Source organism: Schistocerca nitens, chromosome 11 (assembly GCF_023898315.1).
Source record: "Schistocerca nitens isolate TAMUIC-IGC-003100 chromosome 11, iqSchNite1.1, whole genome shotgun sequence".
NCBI lineage: Eukaryota > Metazoa > Arthropoda > Insecta > Orthoptera > Acrididae > Schistocerca > Schistocerca nitens.
The window spans coordinates 134,350,546-134,375,683 of record NC_064624.1 but is presented as its reverse complement, the minus strand read 5'-3'; the positions used below and the strand labels follow the sequence as shown (position 1 = coordinate 134,375,683).

General features: G+C 37.1%; 1 protein-coding gene and 1 non-coding gene across 2 annotated transcripts in view; one reads left to right on the top strand and one right to left on the bottom strand.

The window, feature by feature from the left end:
* LOC126213158 (uncharacterized) overlaps nucleotides 1-24,936 on the top strand; it is a 121,937-nt gene extending 97,001 nt beyond the window's left edge. The window contains exon 4 of the mRNA XM_049940781.1: nucleotides 24,719-24,936. Coding sequence (XP_049796738.1) covers nucleotides 24,719-24,754 — 36 coding nt within the window. The 3' untranslated portion in view covers nucleotides 24,755-24,936. The remainder of the gene's footprint in view (nucleotides 1-24,718) is intronic.
* Nucleotides 21,494-21,568, bottom strand: Trnas-uga (transfer RNA serine (anticodon UGA)). Its single transcript has one exon. It is a non-coding gene; the product is annotated as a tRNA-Ser (tRNA).
* Nucleotides 24,937-25,138: the final 202 nt, after the last annotated feature.

Below are 25,138 nucleotides of genomic sequence, written 5' to 3'. Positions count from 1 at the left end.
AGCTTTAAAGTCTTATTTTGGTATGTGTATAAAGATTTTTCTTTGTATATTAACACCTCATTTTCTGAAGAATTTGCTTCTATTCTACATTAAAGTCATAAACATGCTAATCAATGATGGTTAATGTAGTGTCTATTTTTATTAGCTAATAACAGTACTCGCTGTAATTTGTACAGTATTGATAGCATATCTACACACTGTAATGTGATCGTTACAATTGCATTTTTACAGATTTATTATTCAGTTGTGGCATAGGAAATGCACCGAGATTAAAGAGGAGCAAAATGTGGCATTATAATTGTATTAAACATTACAGTATTGATTGAGATTTTACTACACTGGCATTCATTGTCTAATATTCCAGGTTCAACTTGGTTTGCAGGGACCACGGGCATAAGGTATATTGCTTTAGTAACACCACTGACAAAGTACTGCCAAAGAATGTGAATTTTGCCTTGAGGGAGTATTCTGTACAGCTTACTTCCTGTGTTGAAATACATATCAAATACTCTTTATTTGTGGGAAAGCAATTTCTAAATAGTCAGTTTTTTAATCAGTGAGTTTGTAACACTTAAATAAAAAATCTCACAAACATACAAGTCTGCTAGGAGTGATAATACTACATAGAAAACATAAATATTTGCAGCCCATAATGATTAAAAATGATTTTGTATGTAATGTTTTCTGTGTGAACACACTGAAGTCTGTGAGTTATGTAATACACCAAGGAACGTGTGGAAGACAGTTGCACCCTAGTTTCCTTTGGTCAGAACACAATAAAAAATGAAACCAATATTTTTCTCGGCCAGTGACCTTGCTGCAGTGGTAACACCAGTTCCCATCAGATCACCAGTGTTAAGAGCTGTTGGGCTCAGCTAGCACTTGGATGGGTCACAATCCAGGTCTGCTGAATGCTTTTGGCAAATGAGGTGCACTCAGCCCTTGTGAGGCCTATTGAGAAGCTGCTTGACTGTGATGTAGTGACACTAGTCACAAAAGCCGACAACGGCTGGGAGAGTTGTGTGCTGACCACATGCCCCTCTATATACACACCCAGTGATGATGCCTAAGGGCTGAGGATGACACAGCAGCCAGTCAGTACTGTTGGGCCTTCAAGGGCTGTTTGGATGGTCTTTTTTTTTTAACCTGCTGGAACCATGTTATAGATGGGTCTACATCCACTGACTATTATATCAAATGTCTGTTGATAGTAAATATTGGAACTGAGAATAGTTAATTGAAAATAATGATATAAATGTATATTTGATACCCTTTAGAAGCAATCCTGACAATTTGTACTGATGCAAAAATCCGTGAGTATATCACACTTAAAAGCATTGGCTGTAACTGTAATTAACTTATTCAGGACACTTGGATACATTTTTTTATAAGGTACAGCTTCCATTACATTATGTTATAAGGCACAACTTCCATCCATTTGAACCTGTTTCCAGTAGTCAACCCTAGGTCCACCTTTGTAATTTTTATCTCACCCACTTCCCTTCAGCACCAAATTGACTTGATGATACCTTGATACCTCAGGATGTGTCCTAACAGTCAGTCCCATTTTTTAGTTGTGCCATTAATTTCTCTTCTTACCAAATTTATTCAGTACCACCTATTTAGTTATCCAGTATACCCATATAATCTTTACCATCCTTCTGTAACATTACATTTCAGATGCTTTATTCTTATGCAAATTAATTTTCAGGTTGTGTAAACACCTACTTTATCACCCTAAATGAACACTGACATAACAAGATTGAATAGGCATTTTGTTGTGATGACTGATCTGTAGTGTAACCAGAGGATTAGGTTAGGGTGACTAGGTGACAGTTCGGTTACTTTTGGCCAAGCTGAATATGAAAGCAGAGTGTTAAGAGTAAAGTATTGTCCTATACCTGTATGGGTGGGTACAGTGGAAGTGGTGGGGGTTTCGTTGTGTGTGAGCACTATCTGGTAGGGGGGATTCAGTTCAATGAATGAGGCCTACTCAAAAACAGGACTCCTAAGCTACAGTTAGCGAGTCTGCAAAAGATCATACCGACAGCTCATCCCAGTATGACTAATAATATTACTGACTGAAGTGGATAATAAGAAAATCACCCCATTAACAATTAATGCAACTGCTGATAGTGTACTAAGCACACTGCTCAGAGATTACTGCATACTAAGATGGTCACTCCTTCGTAACAAAAAGGTAGACACACCTGGTGCTGTGTGGCTGCCAAGCTATTTGGAGCTCGATGTAACATATTGATCTGTAGAGCAGCATGATGTCTATGTTCATGCTATATTTAGTACACTTTTTGTTATAAAAATGAACTGGAAGGTAAATTCAGAAAGCACATACAGGATAACAAACAAGTATCTCGTGAGTGCACGACATGCATTGCATGTAATCTACAAAAAATGCAGTGGGGGAATGTCATACTATCTTTTAACCACATTGAATAAATAGTTCTAGTTTATTTCATGATAAATAGTTGATAAGATGTAACTGGTATCATGACATGATTTCAATATGTCACGGTTTGTTTATATTCCATGCAATGACTAAAAATTTAAATATTACATTATTTGGTCATGTTTTCATATTTACTATAACTGCTACAAATGCATAGACAAATCGATGAAAAAGGAAACAATTACATTTCTTTCATGGGACAGTATTACAAATGTTCAATTATATTAGTAGGACATTGCAGAAAACAAATACACAGAATTTGGATGAAAACAAAGAAGTCATTGCATGAGAGTCTGCCAGAACAAGAAAGGAACAGTGTTTTTTTTAATGGGTGGTTCTGAGCAAATTACTTTGCTGGGAGCATCTGAATTCAATGCAATCATGGAGCTAGTATGGCTATACATGCAACATTAATACATCAAGTGTTAGACATTAAAATCTTATAACAATCATAAATATAATTTATGTTTATATTGGTCAGTTAAAAGGTTATATCGAGGTTTGAGATCCATTCTAGCGCCGATGGGGATGCCTCCAGGAAGTCGGACCAGTTCCCTGCATATGCTCGCAAGGAGCATTCACCATGGATGTGTTGGATCGTCTGTCTAGGGGCACCGCAGTCGCATTCTGGTGACATCGCTCTTCCCCATTTGTGTAGTGAATCTGCACACCTGCCATGTCCAGTACGTATTCGATTTAATGCGGACCATGTTTTCCGTGTTAGTTCCATTCCAGAGATGTTGCAGTTATAGCTCTCAAACCAGGTCTGTAGTTGGTCATTTGTCTTTTGTTCCAATCTAGTCTCCATTGTTTCATGTGGTCATAGTTATTATTTTGAAGCTGCTCAGCTGTGCGTATGGGTGGCTTTCTTGATTTCAATCGAGTGTGTCGCAGTTGTGAGAATTCTTCTTTAATTGGTAGTTTTGGTTTTGTCTCAATCTTTCTGAATTCGTGCAGTGGGGCCGCTTTTCTACGCAGGTCCGGGGGCAGGATATTACATAGCACCGGTAACCAGTTCGTGGGCGTTGATTTAACAGTTCCATAAATCAACCTCATTGTGTTATTTAATTGCCTGTCAATAAGTTTGGTGTGACAGCTATTAATTCAGACTGGAGCGCAGTACTTAGCCACAGAGAACACTAAGGCGATAGATGAGGTGTGTAATGTTTTTGCGTTAGCTCCCCAAGTAGTACCGCTAAGTTTTTGGATGATGTTATTCCGTGTTCCAATTTTTGCAGTGGTGTTCTCCAGATGTTTTTGGTAAGAAAGAGTGCGATCCAATGTTATACCTAAGTACTTTGGAAACTTATTATGTTTGAGGTTGGTGTTTCCGAGGTTTATGTTAATAATTTCATTTGCCATTTTGTTATTAAGATGGAATGTAGATACTTCAGTTTTGTTAGGGTTTGGCTTGAGCCTCCATTTCTTGAAATAATTGTATAGTATTTCAACGTCATTATTAAGGACTTCCTCTGTATTGAAGAGATACTTGTCTCTGGTAGCCAGTGCTATGTCATCCGCATAGCAAAATTTTCTTGACTTTGTGTTTGGGAGATCTGCTATATAGAGGTTAAACAGAAGAGGGGCAAATACAGAGCCTTGCGGAAGCCCATTGTTAATAAGTTTTGTTTTGCTTGTCTTTCTGTTTAGGGTGACCTGGAAGGTTCTGTTACTCAGCATATTATGTATTAAGGATGTTACAATCTGGCAAGGAATCACTCTCAAGAGTTTGTAAATTATTCCATCTCTCCAAACAGTATCATATGCAGATGTTAAGTCTAGAAATACAGCACTTGTTTTCAATTTCTGTTGAAATCCAGCCTCTATGTAGGATGTTAATGCCAGAACTTGGTCACAGCAACTACGGCCAGGTCTGAAGCCTGCCTGTTCTATAGGTAAGTTCTCCATAATAATGCCGCTAATTCGATTATGGACAAGTCATTCGAGAAGTTTGTATGTACAGCTAAGAAGTGCTATTGTTCTGTAGCTTAGCGGTTGGTCTGCTGGTTTCCCTGGTTTCAGCAAAGCTATTATTCTTGCCTTTTTGAATTCTCTAGGGAGATGGTTTGTAGTCAAAATGTTCGAAAAGAAATTTACCAGCCATTTGACTACATTCTTTCCAGCGTAGATTAGAAATTCTGGATGTGTGTTGTCAAAATCTGGGGCTTTGCCCGGTTTCATATCCTTGAGGGCAGTAATGACATCATCCTCAGTGAATGGTCTGGAAAGCTCTGATATATTTAGAGTATTCTTTTTTAGTGTTCTGAGTTCGCGCTTAATCATCCTGGTATGTGGTTTGTCTCTCGGAGCTCTTGACATTTCGACAATGTTATTTGAATTTTCTCTGGTGTTATGGTTGGATTTTTCTGGGCTGGTCTCGTTGTACCTCTGAGTTTACATAACAAACTCCATGCCTTCCTACTTGGTTGAGTGAAATTCATTCTTTCAGTTCCTTCAGTCCATCGTTGTCTCCTTGCGGAATCTAGATTGTGGAGGAGGTCATCAGCTATTTCTTGGTCACCACTACTAGTAAAATACTCATATAGCTCATGGCATTTTGCATCCCATCCTGGGATGTATTCTTTTCGAAACCCCCTAGGGATGTGTTTTTTAGCTGTGGTAATTATAGCTTTCTTGAAACGATTGTAGCATTTAGGTAGTGACGGTATAAACCGGATGCATTTATCAAGGTCCGCTGAATACTTCTCCCAGTCAGCTTTTTGGAAATTCCATCTAGGTCGAGGGAAGGACCGTATCAGGGGTATAGTGACACCGATGTCTAAAATAACAGGCCTATGCTGGCTGTGTGGGAAATCTGTGGCAACCCTTCTATGTATAGGCACTGGTTTTCCCTCATTATCGGTAGTTACAAAGCAGAAGTCCGGATTGTAGTCCCTGCGCCAGGTGGCCGAGTGGAATGTGCCCCTCTCCTTGGCATCGAATATAAGATGTAGATTGTTCTCGTCGGCCCATTCCACCAGCACTTCTCCATGTTCATTATTTTGGGTGTATCGCCACATTTCATGGTGGCTATTAAAATCACTGGCATATATCGTTGGGTGTTCATGTGCGGGTAGTACAATACTTGGCCAGATTTGGTTTGGTGGTTTGTAGACAAATAAGTCTTATGTTGTCTACTTTTATATCAACAACATGGGTGTTGTTTTCTGTGCTTGTGGACAGCAGGTGTGCATGTTCAATATCGGATCGGGCATATGTGGCGGTGCCATAGGCGTGATGATATGTTGCGCCTATTTGTTGGAAGCCTTGAATATGTTCTCTTCTTTGTAAGTCTTCCTGCGAGTCGGTATGTGTTTCCTGAAGGAGTACCACATCGATGCTATTGTCCAATAGAAACTTTGAAAGATATTCAGATTTGGATCGACTAATTCCCTCAATATTTAGCTGGCAGATCCGGACTGATGGGCCCAATCTTCTAGTCGGATGGTTCCCAAAGGAATCGTTCGTTTGGTCACTTCGTTGCATGTTTGAATTACCAGGAGATCCCAAAGGATAGTCTGGTAGCCAAGTTTGTAGACTATTTAGCCGCGATATAATCACGTTGCCCGGGGTGCACCACGTGGAGGCTAGTCTACTACTTTAACCAATGAGTGGGAAGCATAAAATTGTCTTTGTTTCTTGTGTTATATGAGTGACTGAAACAGTTTTTCTCGAATAACTCTAAATTGCTATGCAGAAAGATGATAATATCAAAGATGTATAAGGAGGGAACTGTTAATAACTGTTGTATTTCAAATAGTGGGCGACATGATGTCCTTGGATGGACGGTACACATGTTCCTTATTCTTTTCTGTAGCTTTAGTATGCGCAATATATTGCTTGAATTTCCCCAAAAAATAATACCATACCTTACAACTGATTGAAAGTAGCCGTGGTATGCAATTTTCCTTGTATTCATGTCTGTTGCACCAGCTAATATTTGCATAGCAAATGCAAAGCTACATAATTTGTTTAACAGGTAGTCAAAATGTTTATTCCAATTTAAATATTTATCTTTGAAATACCTAAAAATACCTAAAAAGTTCCGCTCCAAATCTGGTGAAACAGTGTACAAAGTACCGTTGCAGAATTGTTTTGATGCCTTGTATCCAGGCACAAACACGATAGGCCGCGAAACGTGTGAACTAAACATTCACAAGAAAAGTGCATAAACACAATTTCTGAGTGCAATGAAACACAAGACTGTTACACAACTGTACAGACTGATGTAAACACAGTAGGCCTAGCGGAAGAAACGTGTGAAGTGAACAAATTCAAAATTGATAAATGCATTATCGGAAGAACGAAAACGAAAAAGTGTTATAAACGTACAAAAGTAACAGTTTACTCTGATAACCATGGACGAAATCTTGCAGAAATATTGCGTGCTGAACACAATGTGATAGCGTGTGGATATGTTAAACCAGGGGCTCATATACAGGAAGTAGCTAAAAACATTGAGAAAGACAGATTACAAAACAAAAATCGGCGCATTGTACTGATTGCGGGCGCAAACGATGTGTATAGGAATGAACTGGCAACTGCAGTCCGCAACCTAAAGAAAACTCTTCATGCTACCGAAAAGGACACAGTGATAGTAACAGGAATACCTCATAGGCATGATCTCATACCTAATTCTTGCGTAAATTTAGAAATTAAAAAAGCAAACAGGCAATTCCAGAAAATCTGTAAAGCCTACTCAAATGCCTATTTTCTCAGTGTGAATTTTCTTCAGAGATGCAGCTACACAAATCATGGAATGCACCTAAACAGAAGAGGCAAAAGACTGCTCAGTGAAAAAATCAGTGAAACTTTAGACAAACTCAACATGCAAGACGACTTTTTAACTGAAACTGTTATGCCACTGGACTTTCATGCAGAAAGCAATGGTGACCAAAACACACATTCAAAGGAGGTTACAGCAGAATTAGCCGCCATCCCAGACTATCCCAATACCAAAAACGATGAAAACTCAACACTAGTAGAAGAAAGAGTAACATCAACAAAAATAGAGGCAGAAACACCAGCACAACTGCCACCAGTGTCACTAAAAGCAGCAGTACCAGAAACAGCAGACACAGCACCGTCAGCAGCAGCACAATCAACAGAAGCAGTACAGTCAACAGGAGCAGCAGCAGTTCCAACATCAGCAGTGGCAGAAAAGTACACAACCTCACATGGAGCAACAAGCAGACGGAAGAGAGTGCCTCCCTCCCATCTGCAAGATTTTTTAGTCACAAGCATGATGAAAAAGAAACCTCCAAGATAAGTAATATTAAATCTCTAACAGTGCTTCACCAAAACATTCAGAGTATAAAAAGCAAAGTGCAACAGCTAGAAGTTGAGTTACAATCCTTAGACAGTCCAGTTATCTGCATCACAGAGCACTGGTGCAAAGTCAATGAAATTCAATACATAAATTTGCCCTCATATGTACTAGCTTGTTCTTATTGCAGAAACTCAATGAAAGGTGGAGGATCATGTATTTTTGTTAAGAGTGGTATTTCATTTAAAGTCAGGAATGATATTATCCTACTAAGTGTAGACAAGCATTTTGAAGTGTCAGCAGTAGAGATACCAGCTGTAGATATGCCCAAAAAACTAATTGTACTATGTGTATACCGTTCTCCCAGTGGTGATTTAGAAACATTCTTTTCAAAACTTACGCAAAGCCTAGAACAAGTGTCATCCCTGAAAAGTAATATACTCTTGTGTGGTGACTTAAACATTAACACAGCTAAGGCAGATGAAACCAGTAACACTTTTCTGAATATTCTGAATAGTTTTGGCATGTCCTCTTTAGTTAATTGTGCAACAAGAATAACCAAACACTCAACATCTACCATTGACCATGTAGCTACAAATATAGGTGGGGAAAACTGTGTCATAACTGTCAAAAATCTTGGACTATCAGATCATTTATGCCAAATCATAAAAGTAAAAGCTTCTGTAGAAAAACCAGTAAACCTCCACATGTTTAAAAGAGTCTACTCAGACGCAGCAATACAAAAATTTTGCTTACAATTAAGACATGAAAGATGGGAAGAAGTATATTCAGAAAATAATGTGAATCAGAAATTCTCCAAATTCATGTCGGAGTTTAAGATAATATTCGAAGAAGCCTTCCCCAAAGCACTAAGTTCTACTGGAACATCCACCAAAAATAAGTGGATTACCACAGGAATTAGAAAATCTGCCCAAACTTTTAAATACCTAAACGCTATAAAAAACAACAACAGTGATCCAGATTTTCTTCATTACTACAGAAACTACAAAAAAAATCTATAGGAAGGTGCTCAATGTTGCAAAAAAAAAGGCCAATGATAGACTAATAAATCTAGCTAAAAATAAAAGTAAAGCTACATGGACTATAGTGAAACAAGAGACAGGAACAGCAACACATAGGCAAATAAACACCAAAATCAGGAACAAAGAAAACCTAACAAGTACCCCAAAAGAACTAGTAAACTTTGTTAATTCTTACTTTAGTAGTATAGCTACAAAGTTACAGGAAAATTTTTCAAAATCTCATAATCCACGAACACGGGAATATACATCAAATTCAATGGTATTGCTACCCACTACTGAGGAAGAAGTATGTAATGTGGTAAGGAAATTAAAGAGCAAAAATTCAGCAGGTTTAGATGAAATTCCAATGTCTGTGCTGAAAAAATGCATAAATAGTATCAAAGCCCCCCTAACCAATATCATAAATGAATCTTTCAAAGCCGGTTGTTTCCCTGATTATCTGAAACATGCAAAAATTTTACCTTTACACAAAAAAGATGATGTAGAAAACATTGAGAACTACAGGCCAATTGCCCTACTGTCATCATTTTCCAAAATAATAGAGTCCATAATGAAGAACAGACTTATGAGCTATCTAAACAAATACAACCTTCTTTCAAATGACCAATTTGGTTTCAGACCAGGCAGAGATACAGAAATGGCAATAGCACATTTCACTAAAGTGGTTCTAGAAGCACTGGATGAAGGCAACTATGTATCTGGCATATTCCTTGACCTGTCAAAGGCCTTTGATACAGTTGACCACCAGAATCTATTACTTAAGTTAGAAGCACTAGGAGTAAGAGGGGTAATCAACAAATGGTTCCATTCATACCTAAAAAATAGAGTACAGTGGGTAGAGATCTCGCATGTCTCCAGTAGATCAAAGTTCATAGAAAAACACCTGTCAGATCCACAACATATTAATATTGGGGTCCCTCAGGGAAGTGTGCTGGGTCCGGTGTTGTTCTTGATTTATATAAATGACTTTCCACAATATATCCGACATGGAGAGAAGATATTGTTTGCCGATGACAGCAATATTATAATCACCAGTGAGACATCAGCACAAATGTTGGAAAATTGTAATGAATCACTGAAAGATGTCTACAAATGGTCTACAGAGAATAAAGTGACCTTAAATATTAAGAAAACAAATAGCATACGCTTTAGAATAAACAGAAAAAACAGTCCCCTAAAGTTAAAGCTACATAACACCTCTGTAGACGAAGTGCCCACCACAAAATTCCTAGGGTTGCATATTGACAGCCAGCTTAGGTGGAGTGAACATGTCAAAAAACTCACAAAAAAGATATCTACAACGTGTTACGCACTTAGAGTTCTCTCCTCAGTATGCAGCGATGAATGTCTAAGAACTGTATATTTTAGCTATGTACATTCAGTCATAAGCTATGGGATAATTTTCTGGGGAAATAATGTACTCAACTTACAAACAGTTTTTAAAGTGCAGAAGAGAGCAGTGAGAATTATAACTAAAAGCAGTAAGTGGGCTCACTGCAGAGAACTATTCAAAATACTTGGTATTCTAACTGTTCCCTGTTTATTTATGTTCCACACTATAGTATATATAAAGAAAAATATAGTGAATTATAGTACAAACAGCATTTTACACAGCTATAGCACAAGAACAAGCCACTGCCTTCATCTAGATAGGAGAAACAAGCATAAGACCCAAAAAAGTTTCTTGTATCAGGGTGTAAAATTGTATAACAAGCTGCCACAGGAAATCAAAGAAATTAACAGCATGTACTGTTTCAGAAAAACTCTTAGACTGTATTTTCAGGAACACTGTTTTTACACAGTAAGTGAATATCTAAATGTTTGAATGTAATTTAAGTGACATAATGACATTGTATTGTATATTCTGTAAATGTATAACAAGCTGCACAGGACATCAAAGAAATTAACAACATGTACTGTTACAGAAAACCCTTAAACTATACTTTCAGGAACACTGTTTCTAAACAATAAGTGAATATTTAATTGTTTGAATGTAATTTAAGTGATAAATATCATTGTATTCGTATACTCTGTAAATGCATATAAAAGTGTCAATGTGTCTGCAAAAATCACTGTATCCAAACTGACAACATCCATACATTGCAAAATGTCTACGGATGGCTAATCAAATAAATAAATAAATAAATAAATAAATAAATAAATCTAGGTTTAACCCTAAAAACTTTACAGAATCTACTTCTTCTATATCCTGATTTTTATGAGTTATTTTAATTTCTTGGGGCTTTGACTGTTTTGTTCTGAACTGGACCATGTGGGTTTTGGGGATGTTCAATCTTAATCCATTCAGTTGGAACCATGTTTCTACTTTGTTCATTGTGTTTATTATGTAGAGAGGGATGTTTTCTGGCTCCTGGTTTTCAATTAATACAGATGTTTCATCTGCAAATAAAATCGATGGAGCATTTATATTGTTCGGTAAATCATTAACATAGAACAAGAACAAAATAGGTCCTAGAATCGAGCCTTGAGGGACACCTTGGGCTACTGTTTTCCATTTTGAATAGTAATTTGCTGCATTTGATGAGACAATCACTCTTTGTTTCCTATTTGATATGTATGAAGTAAGCCAATTTAGAACATTACCTTTGATCCCATACTTGTCAAGCTTATAGATAAGCAGTGCATGATTTACAGAGTCAAAGGCTTTTGTGAGATCATAAAAGATTCCTGCAACTTTATTATGGTTGTCTAATGATGTGCTGATCTTGTCAATAAACTTGTTAATTGAATCAGTAGTACTTTTGCCACGCTGGAAACCAAATTGGTTTTCTGTAATAATATCATATTTCTCGATAAAATTTCGAATCTGCATAGCAGCAGCACTTTCAAAGATTTTTGAAAGGGCTGGAAGGAGGGAGATGTGACAATAATTCCCCATATCCTCTCTTGACCCTTTTTTGAGCAACAGTTTTACTTCTGCATACTTCAGCACCTCTGGGAAGCTTCCTTGTTCAAAGGATTGGTTTATTATTTTAGATAGTGGGTATCCTATTATTTTACACACAAATTTAAGGACTTTTGCTGGTATTCTATCCCAACCTGCAGAATTTTTGTTTTTTAGTTTTAATATAATTTTTTTCTACACCTATTGTTGAAACTGTTTTGAATTTTGTGAGGCATTCAGAATTATGATTTAGTCCAAAGGGACATACATTGTTCCCATAATGTGCAACATTAACCTCTGGTTTCACTACATTAATGAAGAACTCATTGAAGCATTCTGAAATTTGAGCCGGATTTACAACGATCTCATCTTCAAGCTTAATTTTACTAATTCCATGTCTAGAGGCTTTAATACCTAATTCGTGCTTTACAACTGACCACACTGCCTTTGATTTACTCTCATGTTTTAAGATTAATTTATTATTTGTCATTTTCTTTGCTGCTTTGACAACTTTCTTAAATGTACTTTTGTATCGTTTAACATATTCAATAAATTCAATTTTTTTATTATGTCTTAGTTCCTTATGTAGCTGCCTTTTCTTAGCACTGGAGATTTTTATACCTTTAGTGATCCATTTTAATTTTGTCATTTTATTAAAATAAGTTTTTTGTGGAAACATTTCATTGAAAACACTTAGAAAATACCTTAGAAATGCTTCAAAATTTGCCATGCATGAAATATTTTTATCAAAGTGCCATTCTGTCTCCTTGAGCTTATCGTGGAATAGAGTCAAAGTTTCTTGGTTGAAGATCCTTTTTACATAAGCTTTTTTAGATGAGACTTCTCTACCTGCTCTCGGTAGCTCAATGAATAATGCTGAAAGATCAGAAATTCCTAGATCTAGACAAAATTTATATCCATCTTCAAATACGTAATTCGTTAAAATATTGTCAATGCATGTGGCTGACTGAGCATTTTCTCTTGTAGATTCAGAAAAATTTAATTTGAAGCCATATTTTTTTTATTAAGTCTGTAAATTTTGATACCTCACATGTTTCATTCAACACATTGATATTGAAATCAGCAGCAACCACAATTTTTTTCCTTTTTTCTTTACTGAGATATTCTAACAAACTCTGAAATTTACGTAGGAAATGCTCAGTTGTCACCTTCCCTGGGATTCTATAAATTGATATTATAACAACATTTAAGTCCTTAACTCAACACAGAAACTTTAAAAATACACTCTTCATTAAAACAATTGAAGTCACATCTTACATGGTAATCTAAATCAGAATGAATGAGTATGCATGAACCTCCTCATGACTTATTTATCCTACAAAAGCTGGTAGCTACCTTGAAGTTTTCAATTTTATTTAAGATTTTTATGATAACACTACTAAGCCAGTGTTCATTTAAACAAATTACTTTAACACTTAGAAATTCAGATAAAAATCTTGTAGCTCATCTAACTTAGAGCTTCTGTCACATGAGTATTCCGCACTTAAACCATTTATATTACAATGCATTATATAGTTATTACTAAGATCATCAATTTTATTTTTTAAAGACCTAATATTTAATAATGAGCCATCCTCACAAAAGGGTAGGTCTGGATTCTTCTGTAGCAGCCCATCACTTTGATCACTTGGCTTGTATATTTCTTTGTCACTTAGATGTTGTGTACTTACATCTATAATTAGATTCTTGATGGCACTGGATCTGGATGGTGCTGAAGTGATTTCCCTGGTGCCAGCCATAAAAAATCACTGTTCCTCTCTGGAGCTTTCCTTGTTCTGGAAGACACACGTACAGCAGCTTGTTTGTCTTCCAGTATTTTTGGAGCTTGCAAAATTTGTGCTTCATTTCTTTTTGGCTTGAACCATTTCGTAATTTGAGTTTGTTTCCCAGCTTGAATGTTAATTTCTGGCCTATTGGTTTTAAACCATTTCGTGATTTGACACTGTTTGATGGCTATATTGTTCGCTGCATGAAAAGAACGCTTTGTTACTTGCGATCGATTTCCACTTGTCCTGGGTACTTCATTGCACCGCGAAATACGAGTAAAAATTTTTTCTGTAAGTACCTCCTTTCCTAATGCATTCAAATGAAGACCGTGAACTGTATGGAGCCTTCTCTCCAAACTGTTTATGTCAATAACGTCTGTATTTACAAAGTGAGAACATATTTCTCTGAAACTCTTGTTTGCGGCATGAATTTCACTGTTTACACACGACCACCTCGGTAAATTGTGACGATGCGGGATATTTAGAATGAGTACATTCGTGTGAGATAAAGTATTAAGACATTTTCTCAATTCTGTTCTAGCCTTGAATGACTCATTTCTATATACATCATTTGATCCTCCCAGCAATACAACAAAGTCATCCTTACACAAACTACTTACTTCACGTAATTTTGTAAGGTTTTTCAGCTCACTTAATGGAGCCCCAGGCTTCACGAAACCGTTTGCCCTGTAATTGTATTTTTCCGTTAGCACTGCGGCAATTCCACGGCCGTGGCTATCGCCTAACACGCATATTTTTCCGTATTTTACAATGTTAGCAGTCGGAAATTCACCGTGTAATGGTTTGTTCACTTTTTGTGGTTCATTTCGTAACTTTTCGACTTCGGCTGGCGTGTTCATTGAATCTTCAGTAGTGAGTGCTCCCACAAGGTCGTTATACATTCTAGTTTGACAGTTTTTATGCATTAAAGTTTCACTGTTTATACACATTGAAGTTTCACTGCTGCTGGGCTACTGTATAAAGAAAGTTACAGATTTCTCTTAAAAGAACATGTACAATGAAAAATTAACTATATCAATGGCATTAGCAGAACTCAGTTAAAGTGATAGATAATGAATTTTACTGAAACATCACCTAAATAGGAATTTTGGTGCTTTATGTAAATGTGGTACATCTACTACCAGCAAAATATAAAAATGAAGTAAGAAAGTAGTCTAATGAGTAGACTTAAGGCAAATGGAGTTACTCCAACTTGCTTAGTTTCAAGTTCCTCATCTGTACAATAGAAGTATGTATTCTGCTGTTCCCACCTTAAAAAAAAGGAGTGTACAGTTCTCAAATCCAAATAGGTGCATGTCAATCAGAGTTTATGAAGCTACTGTTGATTGCTTTAGCACTGCAGATAATCTAACTGGATTACGAAAACCTACCAAATTTGGGATATCTTTAACCCAGCACACAGCTGTAAGTTTCTGAGGGGAACACGGTGTTAAAAAAAAAAAAATACTGTAAAATAATAAGAGAGCACTTGTGTACATAGTACACAGATCTACAAAAGCAAACTTAAGAGAGTGGCATACAAGGGCAGTCAAATTAATATGAAGAAGGTGGAAAAAAGTAAGTAAACTATACATTAATACTGAGGCACTTGCCACAGTTAACACATTTATTCCACTGTAATTGCCTTACAATGGTCAAAGCCTTTGCGGAAAAATGTTGCCAGGCATGCACCTCTTTATCTGAAGCAAACGGACAGCCATGAATCTCATTCTTCAGCACTTTAAAAATATGGAAATCACATGGGGAGAGATGGGGACTTTATGGAGAATATGTGTTTCACAGTGAAACCTCTACAACATACTCTACACAGCCTTGGCAGGCATTTTATTGGCATGTTGCTTAAACTATGCTGCAGAGTTTTGTCTGGGAAGCCTTCACACAACCTCCATAGTGTCCCAATCTCTCCTCATGTGATTTCCATATTTTTGGAGCCCTATAGAAACATTCTTCATTTGGTTCACACCAAGAGGTGCACACATGAGTACAATAATGGTTTCGTAGAACACTGCAAACATTTTTCCATGAAGTGATTGACCATCTTGTCTCACAGGGGCATAAATGTATTCACAGCTATGGTGATTACTTTTGAAATACTAAACAGTTATCAGTGTAGCAAAATATATTACAACAAAAAAGACAAATGTGACAGGGTTCAGATCCTATGCAGAGCCAATCACAGAATGTTTTGATTTCGTTCATCACTTACAAATTATTTTTTTAATTTTGCTATGTTGACTCAATGATAAATCTATAATGGCAGATCCATGATTAAGTTGGGATTTCTTAATTAACACATACTAAGATAGATTTTCCCATGTGAGCAGTGCAAACCTTCCCTGCCCCCCCCCCCCCCCTTCCCACCACCACACAAAATTCATAAGACCAGTTTTGTTTATCTGTTTCTTTGGGTGGCAGTGGCAGTGTGTGTAAACACAACTCAAACACACATACCTGACCACAGAGTTTGGCTGCCAAGGCCAGAATGTTAGCAGCAGTGCAAGATGCTCAGTCTTGCCTTGGCAGCCAGAGACTGTGGCCACGTCTGTGCATGTTGCGTATGTGTGTTGTGTTGTGTTGTGTGCTATCTAAATCTAGTGAAGACCTGTTTAGCCAAAAGCTGTGTTTGACAGTCTTTTTGTTGTGCCTATCTGCGAATCAGTGACTCCACTATATGGTGGGTAGCAACTATCCTTTTCATAATACTGTCAAACATAAATCTTCCTATTCATTGCTGTGAGAAGACAAAGAAATCCAGGTACAGTTACTAGCATCACTATTTTAAACCAAACAACTGCTTTTATTGTTATAACCAGGGCTCGATTTGTGATGGTATGCCATACCGATACCTCTGGTAAGTCACAGTACTGGTACCTCTTCTTTTTTTATAAATCAAGCACTGGTCATAACTGTTACTACTTCTACTTGTTTTATTTCTTCCAGATCATGTCACATCCAAAAGGTCAAACCAAACTGAACATACCTAGAAGAAACTGTTGTAATTAAGTGTTCATTTTCATAGTCCATTATGTACTCTCACAGACTGATCAGTCTGAAGTTACAAGCAGAGGAGAGGTGACGCGTGGAAAGAATCAAGGAAAAAGAACTGAACACATGCCAAATAAGAAGCTGTGTATCACTGGCCGAATGTGTTACAATTGGCTCATTATACCTTATTCTAAACATATACACAGTGAATCTTTGATGAGGCAAAAATGTTCACATGTCACTAATATACCTAAAACAGCTGATGTCTAACAGTTCACAGTAAGCGAATAAATTCTGAATAATTGAATAAATTATAACAAAAAATTCCACATTCCATGCAGAACCAGTCACAAAATATTTTGATTTCATACTTTTCACAGTTTTACTTTTGAAGAAATGTAAGCAACTAAGCCACAAAATATTATTCATTGACCTATAATCATTACCGGATGGACCATTGAACTCTTCTCAAAAGTGTGTGCTCCCCCCCCCCTTTCCAAAAAAACACACACACACACACAAAAGAAAAAATGGGGCAATACAATATATGTAAAAGACATAACTCCTTTTGCAATAAACAGATTTATTTTACTGCAGTTGTTTCTAACATTTCATACTAAAACACACAAGAGATACAAGTGTCATCCACACCAATAAACATTTTATGACAGTGGGTTTTCACAATCTATCATACTACTACAGACAGTGACATAACATTAATATAATTTTGGCGCAAATGGTAAAACAAAAATAATGATCTTGGGTACTGGCTGTTGCCTATCCCTAGTAGTCACTCTGTTGTGGTACTGGATTTGCGATGTGCTTCTGAAAATAAATCAAAGATATATTGAAAGAATTATTGAATATTTTTTGATAGAACCTGGCAGTAATGGAAAAAAAACAAACAGAAGTAGAATAACATCACTAGATGTCAAATTAGAATAGCATCACTACATGCCAAATTAGAAAAGAATTAAGTATGTACTGATCAGTAACATGAATTTTGTGTGTAGAATACACCACTCTGTCGCCAATGAGGTGCAAATCAATCTCAAATGAAGTACCTAAGAGTAAAAACTCCTACATTTGAGCACATATTATGTTGTTAAATTGTGGAACATATAATCACCTAATCTGATCATGTATTGCATTCAGCAGCATAAGCCAGTTTCTGAACAGGCTTGAAAGTATCATGTACTATTACAAATCCAAAGGTAAGGAAATTATATTGTGTGGTGATTTTAACATAAATTTCGCTAACATTTTGTGTACAGTGAGTGATGTCATAAACCTCTTAGCAACTTTCAATGTCCAAAACATTGTAAATGATCCAACCAGAATAATACATAATTCAAGCAGCTGTATAGATGCAATATTCCTGGACTGTGAATCTCTTCCATTTACTAATGTCCTTAATTGGGCCAATGGACTCTCTGACCATCAGGGTATATTGTTATTGCTTAATTTAGGGCAAACTAAAAGACAAGTCGTCATCTACCTTCATCTTAAGAAGCTACATCAAAGACCCTAGCAATATTAGAACGTTTAAAAATCTACTTCAGTCTCAATCATGGGACATCGTTTACAAGCAAGATAATGTAGATAAGAAAACTTCAGTATTTCTTGACATACTGGGTCATCATTTCAATATGCCCTTTCCATTAAAACAAATCAAAGTACAACATTCAGCCAGAAAAACTGATAACAGGTGGATCACAAAGGGTATAAAAATATCATGTAAGACTAAGAGATCACTCTATGAGAAGAGCATTAAAACAGATGATACAAATTTCCACAGTTATTTCAAATATTACAAGAAGATACTTCATAAAGTAATATCTGAAGCAAAACGACTAGCAAATAAAGCATACATAAATGAGTCTAATAACAAATGTAAAGCAATGTCGGATGTTGTCAGAAAAACTTTACGAACTGACATCAAACAAAAAACACCGGAATATCTTCAGCACAATGCCCAAAAAATAATGGACATCAAACATATCCGTGATACATTTAATAAACACTTTTCAGGAATAGCTAACAGCCTATCATTTGGTCACTCTTCACCAACAAATTCCTATCCTCCAAAATGTATAAGATCTGACAAATCAATTTTTCTAATACCTGCAACGTTGAAAGAGGTTCTGCTAACTATTAGGAATATGAAAAGTTCCCTCTCATCTGGCCTTGATGGTCTAACTGCCTATGTAATAAAACAAGTTGCCAATGAAATAATACAACCACTCTACAACATAATCAACTGCTCAATGAATACTGGCATTTTCCCTCAAACTCTCAAAACCTCCAAGATAGTTCTGTTACACAAGAAAGGGGACAAACATGAAGTCAACAACTACTGACCCATATCCTTTCTCCCAACTGTGTCCAAAATAATTGAAAAAATTGTATATACCTGTATAATGTCCTTTCTTGTAAACAACTCCCTACTAACAGTACAGCAGTTTGGCATTCATAAAAATAAATCAATCAATGAGGCTCTCTTTTCATTTACTGATGAGATAATAGAAGCATCTAATGAAAAACATTATGCTTCTGGACTTTTTATTGATCTGACAAAAGCATTTGATCCATTCAACCACACACTAGTACTCCGCAAACGGGATGCATATGGTATAAGAGGAGTCTGTAATGGCTGGTTCCAGTCATATCTATCAAACAGAGGGCAGCTGGTAGCAATAGCAACAAATGACAGAAGAACAGCCCATTCAGATATAATACCAGTCACATCAGGAGTCCCACAGGGTTCTACATCTATGTCTACATCTACATACATACTCTGCAATCCACCATACGGTGTGTGGCTGAGGGTACCTTGTACCACAACTAGCATCTTCTCTCCCTGTTCCACTCCTAAACAGAACGAGGGAAAAATGACTGCCTATATGCCTCTGTATGAGCCCTAATCTCTTGTGGTCTTTCCGCGAAGTGTAAGTTGGCGGCAGTAAAATTGTACTGCAGTCAGTCTCAAATGCTGGTTCTCTAAATTTCCTCAGTAGCGATTCACGAAAAGAACGCCTCCTTTCCTGTAGAGATTCCCACCCGAGTTCCTGAAACATTTCCGTAACACTCGCGTGATGATCAAACCTACCAGTAACAAATCCAGCAGCCCGCCTCTGAATTGCTTCTATGTCCTCCCTCAAATCGACCTGATAGAGATCCCAAACACTCGAGCAGTACTCAAGAATAGGTCGTATTAGTGTTTTATAAGTGGTTTACTTTACAGATGAACCACATCTTCTCAAAATTCTACGAATGAACCGAAGACGACTATCCGCCTTACCCACAACTGCCATTACATGCTTGTCCCACTTCATATTGCTCTGAAGTGTTACACCCAAATATTTAATCGATGTGACTGTGTCAAGCACTACACTACTAATGGAGTATTCAAACATTACAGGATTCTGTTTCCTACTCATCTGCATTAATTTACATTTATCTATATTTAGAGTTAGTTGCCATTCTTTACACCAATCACAAATCCTTTCCAAGTCATCTTGTATCCTCCTACAGTCACTCAACAACGCCACCTTCCCATTCAACCTTAGGTCCCCTCCTCTTCCTTATCTTCATTAATGACCTCCCAGAACACCTACCCTAAACAGTACCTGCATTTTTCGCCAATGATACAAACCTCCTCTCTTGCAACATTTCTCCACACCAGGTGAGAGCTGACCTAGTTGACGGCAGTGAAAGGCTTCTATACTGGCTCTATGGGAACAAACTCCTACCTAATATGAAAAAAAAAAGACTCATATGGTCTTCTGCCCATCAAACAACCATACAACACATATGGAACCACTAATTATGGACAAGAAAGGTATTGAACAAGTGAGTGAGACTAAATTCTTAGGTCTCTGGATAGATAACACACTGCAGTGGAATATCCACAGAGAGAAACTACTGTGTAAATTGAGTAGCCTCTGCTATGCCTTCAGAATTCTTAGACAAAGCTGTGATGTAACCACCATTAAAACTGTATACTTTGCACTAGTGAACTCAGTCCTCTCATATGGCATGTCATTCTGGGGGGCAATAAATAGGAAAATATTTGTTATGCAAAAGAGAATTGTCAAGGTCATATTAAGATTGCCACTGCACACACCTACCAAACCAATCTTTAAAGAACTCGGAATATTACCTGTACCATGTATATACATCCTAGAGACTGTTTCATTTGTCAGTAAGAATCTTCATCTCTTCAAAACAAATAATGACATTCATGATCATGACACCTGTGGCATAAGCATCATTCATCTAGATAATCAGAGACTCAGTGAATGCCATGATGGTGTGAGACACATAGGCAGCATACTTTATAATAAATTACCTTGCTCAGTCAAGAATAATAAAAACTCTTTCAGGAAGAAAGTTAACAGTATATTGCTTCAGGATTGTTTTTATTCTGTTGCTGAATTTATGGAGACCAATTTATGTCACGTGTTGCTTTAATTTAGTCTAATATCTCAATCTTGAATGACTGTAATGTAGATATGTATTTTATGTATTCTGTCATATAGTCAATGTAAGAAAAAGTATTATGCTTCAACAAGTCATTGCTGTATCTTGTATCTCATGTCATGGACATGATTTCGTGGATAAATAAAAATGACAAAAAAATGACATTGCAGCTGGGCAGGGGTAGATAGTGATGCTACGGATTTACTGACAATTATTATGTAGGTGTGTGTTCAAGCCATTAAGCATTCTAATAGCACCTTCACATTATATACATTTACTAATGTATTTTGACATAGATAAACCATCATAGTTCCAAATGAATAGAAATTTCTTCTACTCATTCATCATATTCTATACATCCCACCAAGAAGGTGAACAAGAATAGAAATTTCTTCTACTCTGCCACCAAGAAGATGAACCTACAGGGAGCAAGTGAAGGTAAAGATTAACAAAAGACAACCAAACACTGCTTAAGCTGTGCACTATATTAACAAGAAACTATTACAATACTGAAACTTCCTGGCAGATTAAAACTGTGTGCCCGACCGAGACTCGAACTCGGGACCTTTGCCTTTCACGGGCAAGTGCTCTACCAACTGAGCTACCGAAGCACGACTCACGCCCTGTACTCACAGCTTTACTTCCGCCAGTACCTTGTCTCCTACCTTCCAAACTTTACAGAAGCTCTCCTGCGAACCTTGCAGAACTAGCACTCCTGGAAGAAAGGATATTGCGGAGACATGGCTTAGCCACAGCCTGGGAGTTCTTTCTAGAATGAAATTTTCACTCTACAGCGGAGTGTGAGCTTCTGTAAAGTTTGGAAGGTAGGAGACGAGGTACTGGCGGAAGTAAAGCTGTGAGTACCGGGCGTGAGTCGTGCTTCGGTAGCTCAGTTGGTAGAGCACTTGCCCGCGAAAGGCAAAGGTCCTGAGTTCGAGTCTCAGTCGGGCACACAGTTTTAATCTGCCAGGAAGTGTCATATCAGCGCTCACTCTGCTGCAGAGTGAAAATCTCATTCTGGAAACATCCCCCAGGCTGTGGCTAAGCCATGTCTCCGCAATATCCTTTCTTTCAGGAGTGCTAGTTCTGCAGGTTCGCAGGAGAGCTTCTGTAAAGTTTGGAAGGTAGGAGACGAGGTACTGGCGGAAGTAAAGCTGTGAGTACAGGGCGTGAGTCACGCTTCGGTAGCTCAGTTGGTAGAGCACTTGCCCGCGAAAGGCAAAGGTCCGGAGTTCGAGTCTCGGTCAGGCACACAGTTTTAATCTACCAGGAAGTTTCATATCAGCGCACACTCCGCTGCAGAGTGAAAATCTCATTCTATTGCAATACTGCTTAATGCTAGTTCTGTTTATGCCAGTTAAATGTGTTCTAGTGAATTAGAAATAAAGCTGCTGCTACTTCAGTTATATCAGGTAGCTGCAGGATGTCTTACAAGAAATTTAATATTTACTTCATTAATCAAGTCTTTTTCCAAAGAAAACAGTAACCTAGATATGTAATTACATAGGACAAATCCTTGCACTAAGATAATCAGTAGGAGTCACTAATGAGATATGTTTTAAATTTTCATTTGAATTTGCTGAGATAACTAATTACTTGTTGTATGTTAGATGGGAGCTTCTCAAATATCTTCATACCATAGTACACAACTTTGTTAAATCCTAGTTAAGGATGCAAAGTTTACACAAAAGTTATATTTCTGTCTTGTATTGATAGTGCAGATCAAATTTCAGCTTGAACTGATTTTTTCACAACCACACTATACCTTGTTTAAAATAATTCTGTGATCGTGGCAAAAAAAAGTTTTTATTGCTCAGAAGAGAGCTTTACGTATCATGAGTGGTGTGCAACCAAAGCACTCATGCAGGAATCTGTTAGGAAACTACAGCTATTTACAATGATATCTCAGTACATATACTCCCTTGTATGTTTCATTAATAAAAACCTCTCCCTCTTCAAAACCAATAGTGAATATCATGGTCACAACACAAGGTCAAAAGAGGACCTTCATGGTAACCAGTCTAACAGAATAGAGTAAATTATACAGGCATCAAAATTTACAATGCTCTACCCAGTGTCATCAAAAGTCTTGCTCCTGAAACACCAAAGTTCAAGAGCAAACTGAAGGAATACCTAATACAAAACTCATTATATTCATTTAGTGAATCTTTTAGTGCATAGTAGCAAGTTATTATCATACAAGTTAGCTAGCCATGCAATGTAAGGATAAATGTAAACTATTTGTTGCTGAAATGTAACATTGTTGCTCAAATACTTTGATATTGTTTATCTGAATGTGTACACATAAGTGTTAATTCTGATGTATGTAATATGTTTTTATTTCTTCTAGTGTCCCATGTTGTTATGAAGAGTCGTGTCATGAATGAACCATATTCTGTGCTGCTGTATTGTTAATATTGTAAAAACACTGACCCGTTTCATATCCTTGCAACTCCATTGCTATCAGGATGAACAGAACTCGCAATAAAATAAAATGAAATAGACTTGGGTGTGGAGTGAAGGGGCAGGCCAATGTGGAGAGAAACAATTTGCTGAAAAGAAAATTTACACGGTGGAAATATTATGGGAACAGGAACAGGAAATTTTTTTTGTTAGTGAGTGATGGATGGGTGGGGAGGCAGTGGCGACCATTGTGTTAGAGCACAAGTCTATGTGAGCACATTAACTTTTAATATCTTGGTAATTATTTTTAGTGTTGTTGTACAAAATGAAGATGTGGTAATCTGAAATGCACAGTGCTAAATCTACTGTGCTCTGCTTGACTGCTACTCAAAAAAAAAAAAAATAAATGGTTCATATGGCTCTCAGCACTATGGGACTTAACATCTGAGGTCTTCAGTCCCCTAGACTTATAACTACTAAAACCTAACTAACCTAAGGACATCAATTACATCAATGCCTGAGGCAGGATTGCTGTTCTGGACTGAATCGTCTAGATCCGCTCGTCCACAGCGGCCGGCATACTGCTACTCCTCTATAACAATCTGTCGCAAGTACACCTTCAGTTGTGCACGTTTTAAGAAGCTTTTGTGCATGCCAAACTGCTGGCATGACGTAATTGCCTTAAATATATACCTATTTGGTATACAATGTGCAGATTTCATGGCTTGCACAGCTTGCAGTTACCACTCCACTACAAGTTTATGTCAATGTCACACTGCATACTGCAGCAGAGCTTTGCCCCTTTTGCTTGGCTCAGATCCCTTGAGGCAGTAGAACACTCCTCACATATGCCAATTCACTCACTATATAGTAAAATTAGATTGGACATTAGTATATGTTTTCATGACAGAGAAGCATATTTTGTGGGATTCTGAATGAGATGCAAAACATTAAGGTTTGGATTTTATCATTCAGTAATACATTTGAGGTGCTGAGAACCACAAAGCACACCATTGTAGATTGTGAACCTGAAGCATTTATTCATGCTTCTGCCATTTGTTGGTCTTAATGTGGGGTCAGGTTTATCTACGAGGTAGTTCCAAATTTTATACATGAACATTTACGAAAAGCTGTCTTACTGATTGTTCTGATATTCACTAAAATTTGGCTTAGAAGACTGTGTGCTTTTGGCCCTTATGGTTCTCAGTGCTCACTTGTATTCTAGTCAGGTGACCATGATGGTAGACAGTACTACTTGACTTTAATCATTTAAACAACTGGCTGTTTGTATTTGGAGTTGGTTGCAGAAATCGGCTTTTGTGTGCAGTGTCAACATGAGTTCTGTTGATTCTGTTTTAGGTGTTAACAGAGAAGAAAATTACCAGGAGAAGTTAAGCACAAGGAAACTATGGCCTTCCAGACCAGATCTGTTGACTGAGAAAGTGATGAAATCAAATAAGCGTGGCTACAAGCAAACATTTAGCGAAAAATTGTATAATAAACGTAAGTTATAGTGTGCCAGCAATGTAAGAATGTTTGATTTTCGGCCCAGAAATTAATTCTTAAACTAAGACATGTGTTAGGGATCCTGTACATTAGTACAAAAAAATTAAAAAGCATGAAAACTCCCATTAATACAAAAATGCGAAACGGATTGTATCAAAATGTAAACGTTTTTTCATTCTTGTCCTATCCGTACTCAGTTACGTGTAAAACAACAAAATTCCATGAAGCAAATCTTTCATTTTTCAGACAAGCTATGTGTTATTATTATTACTG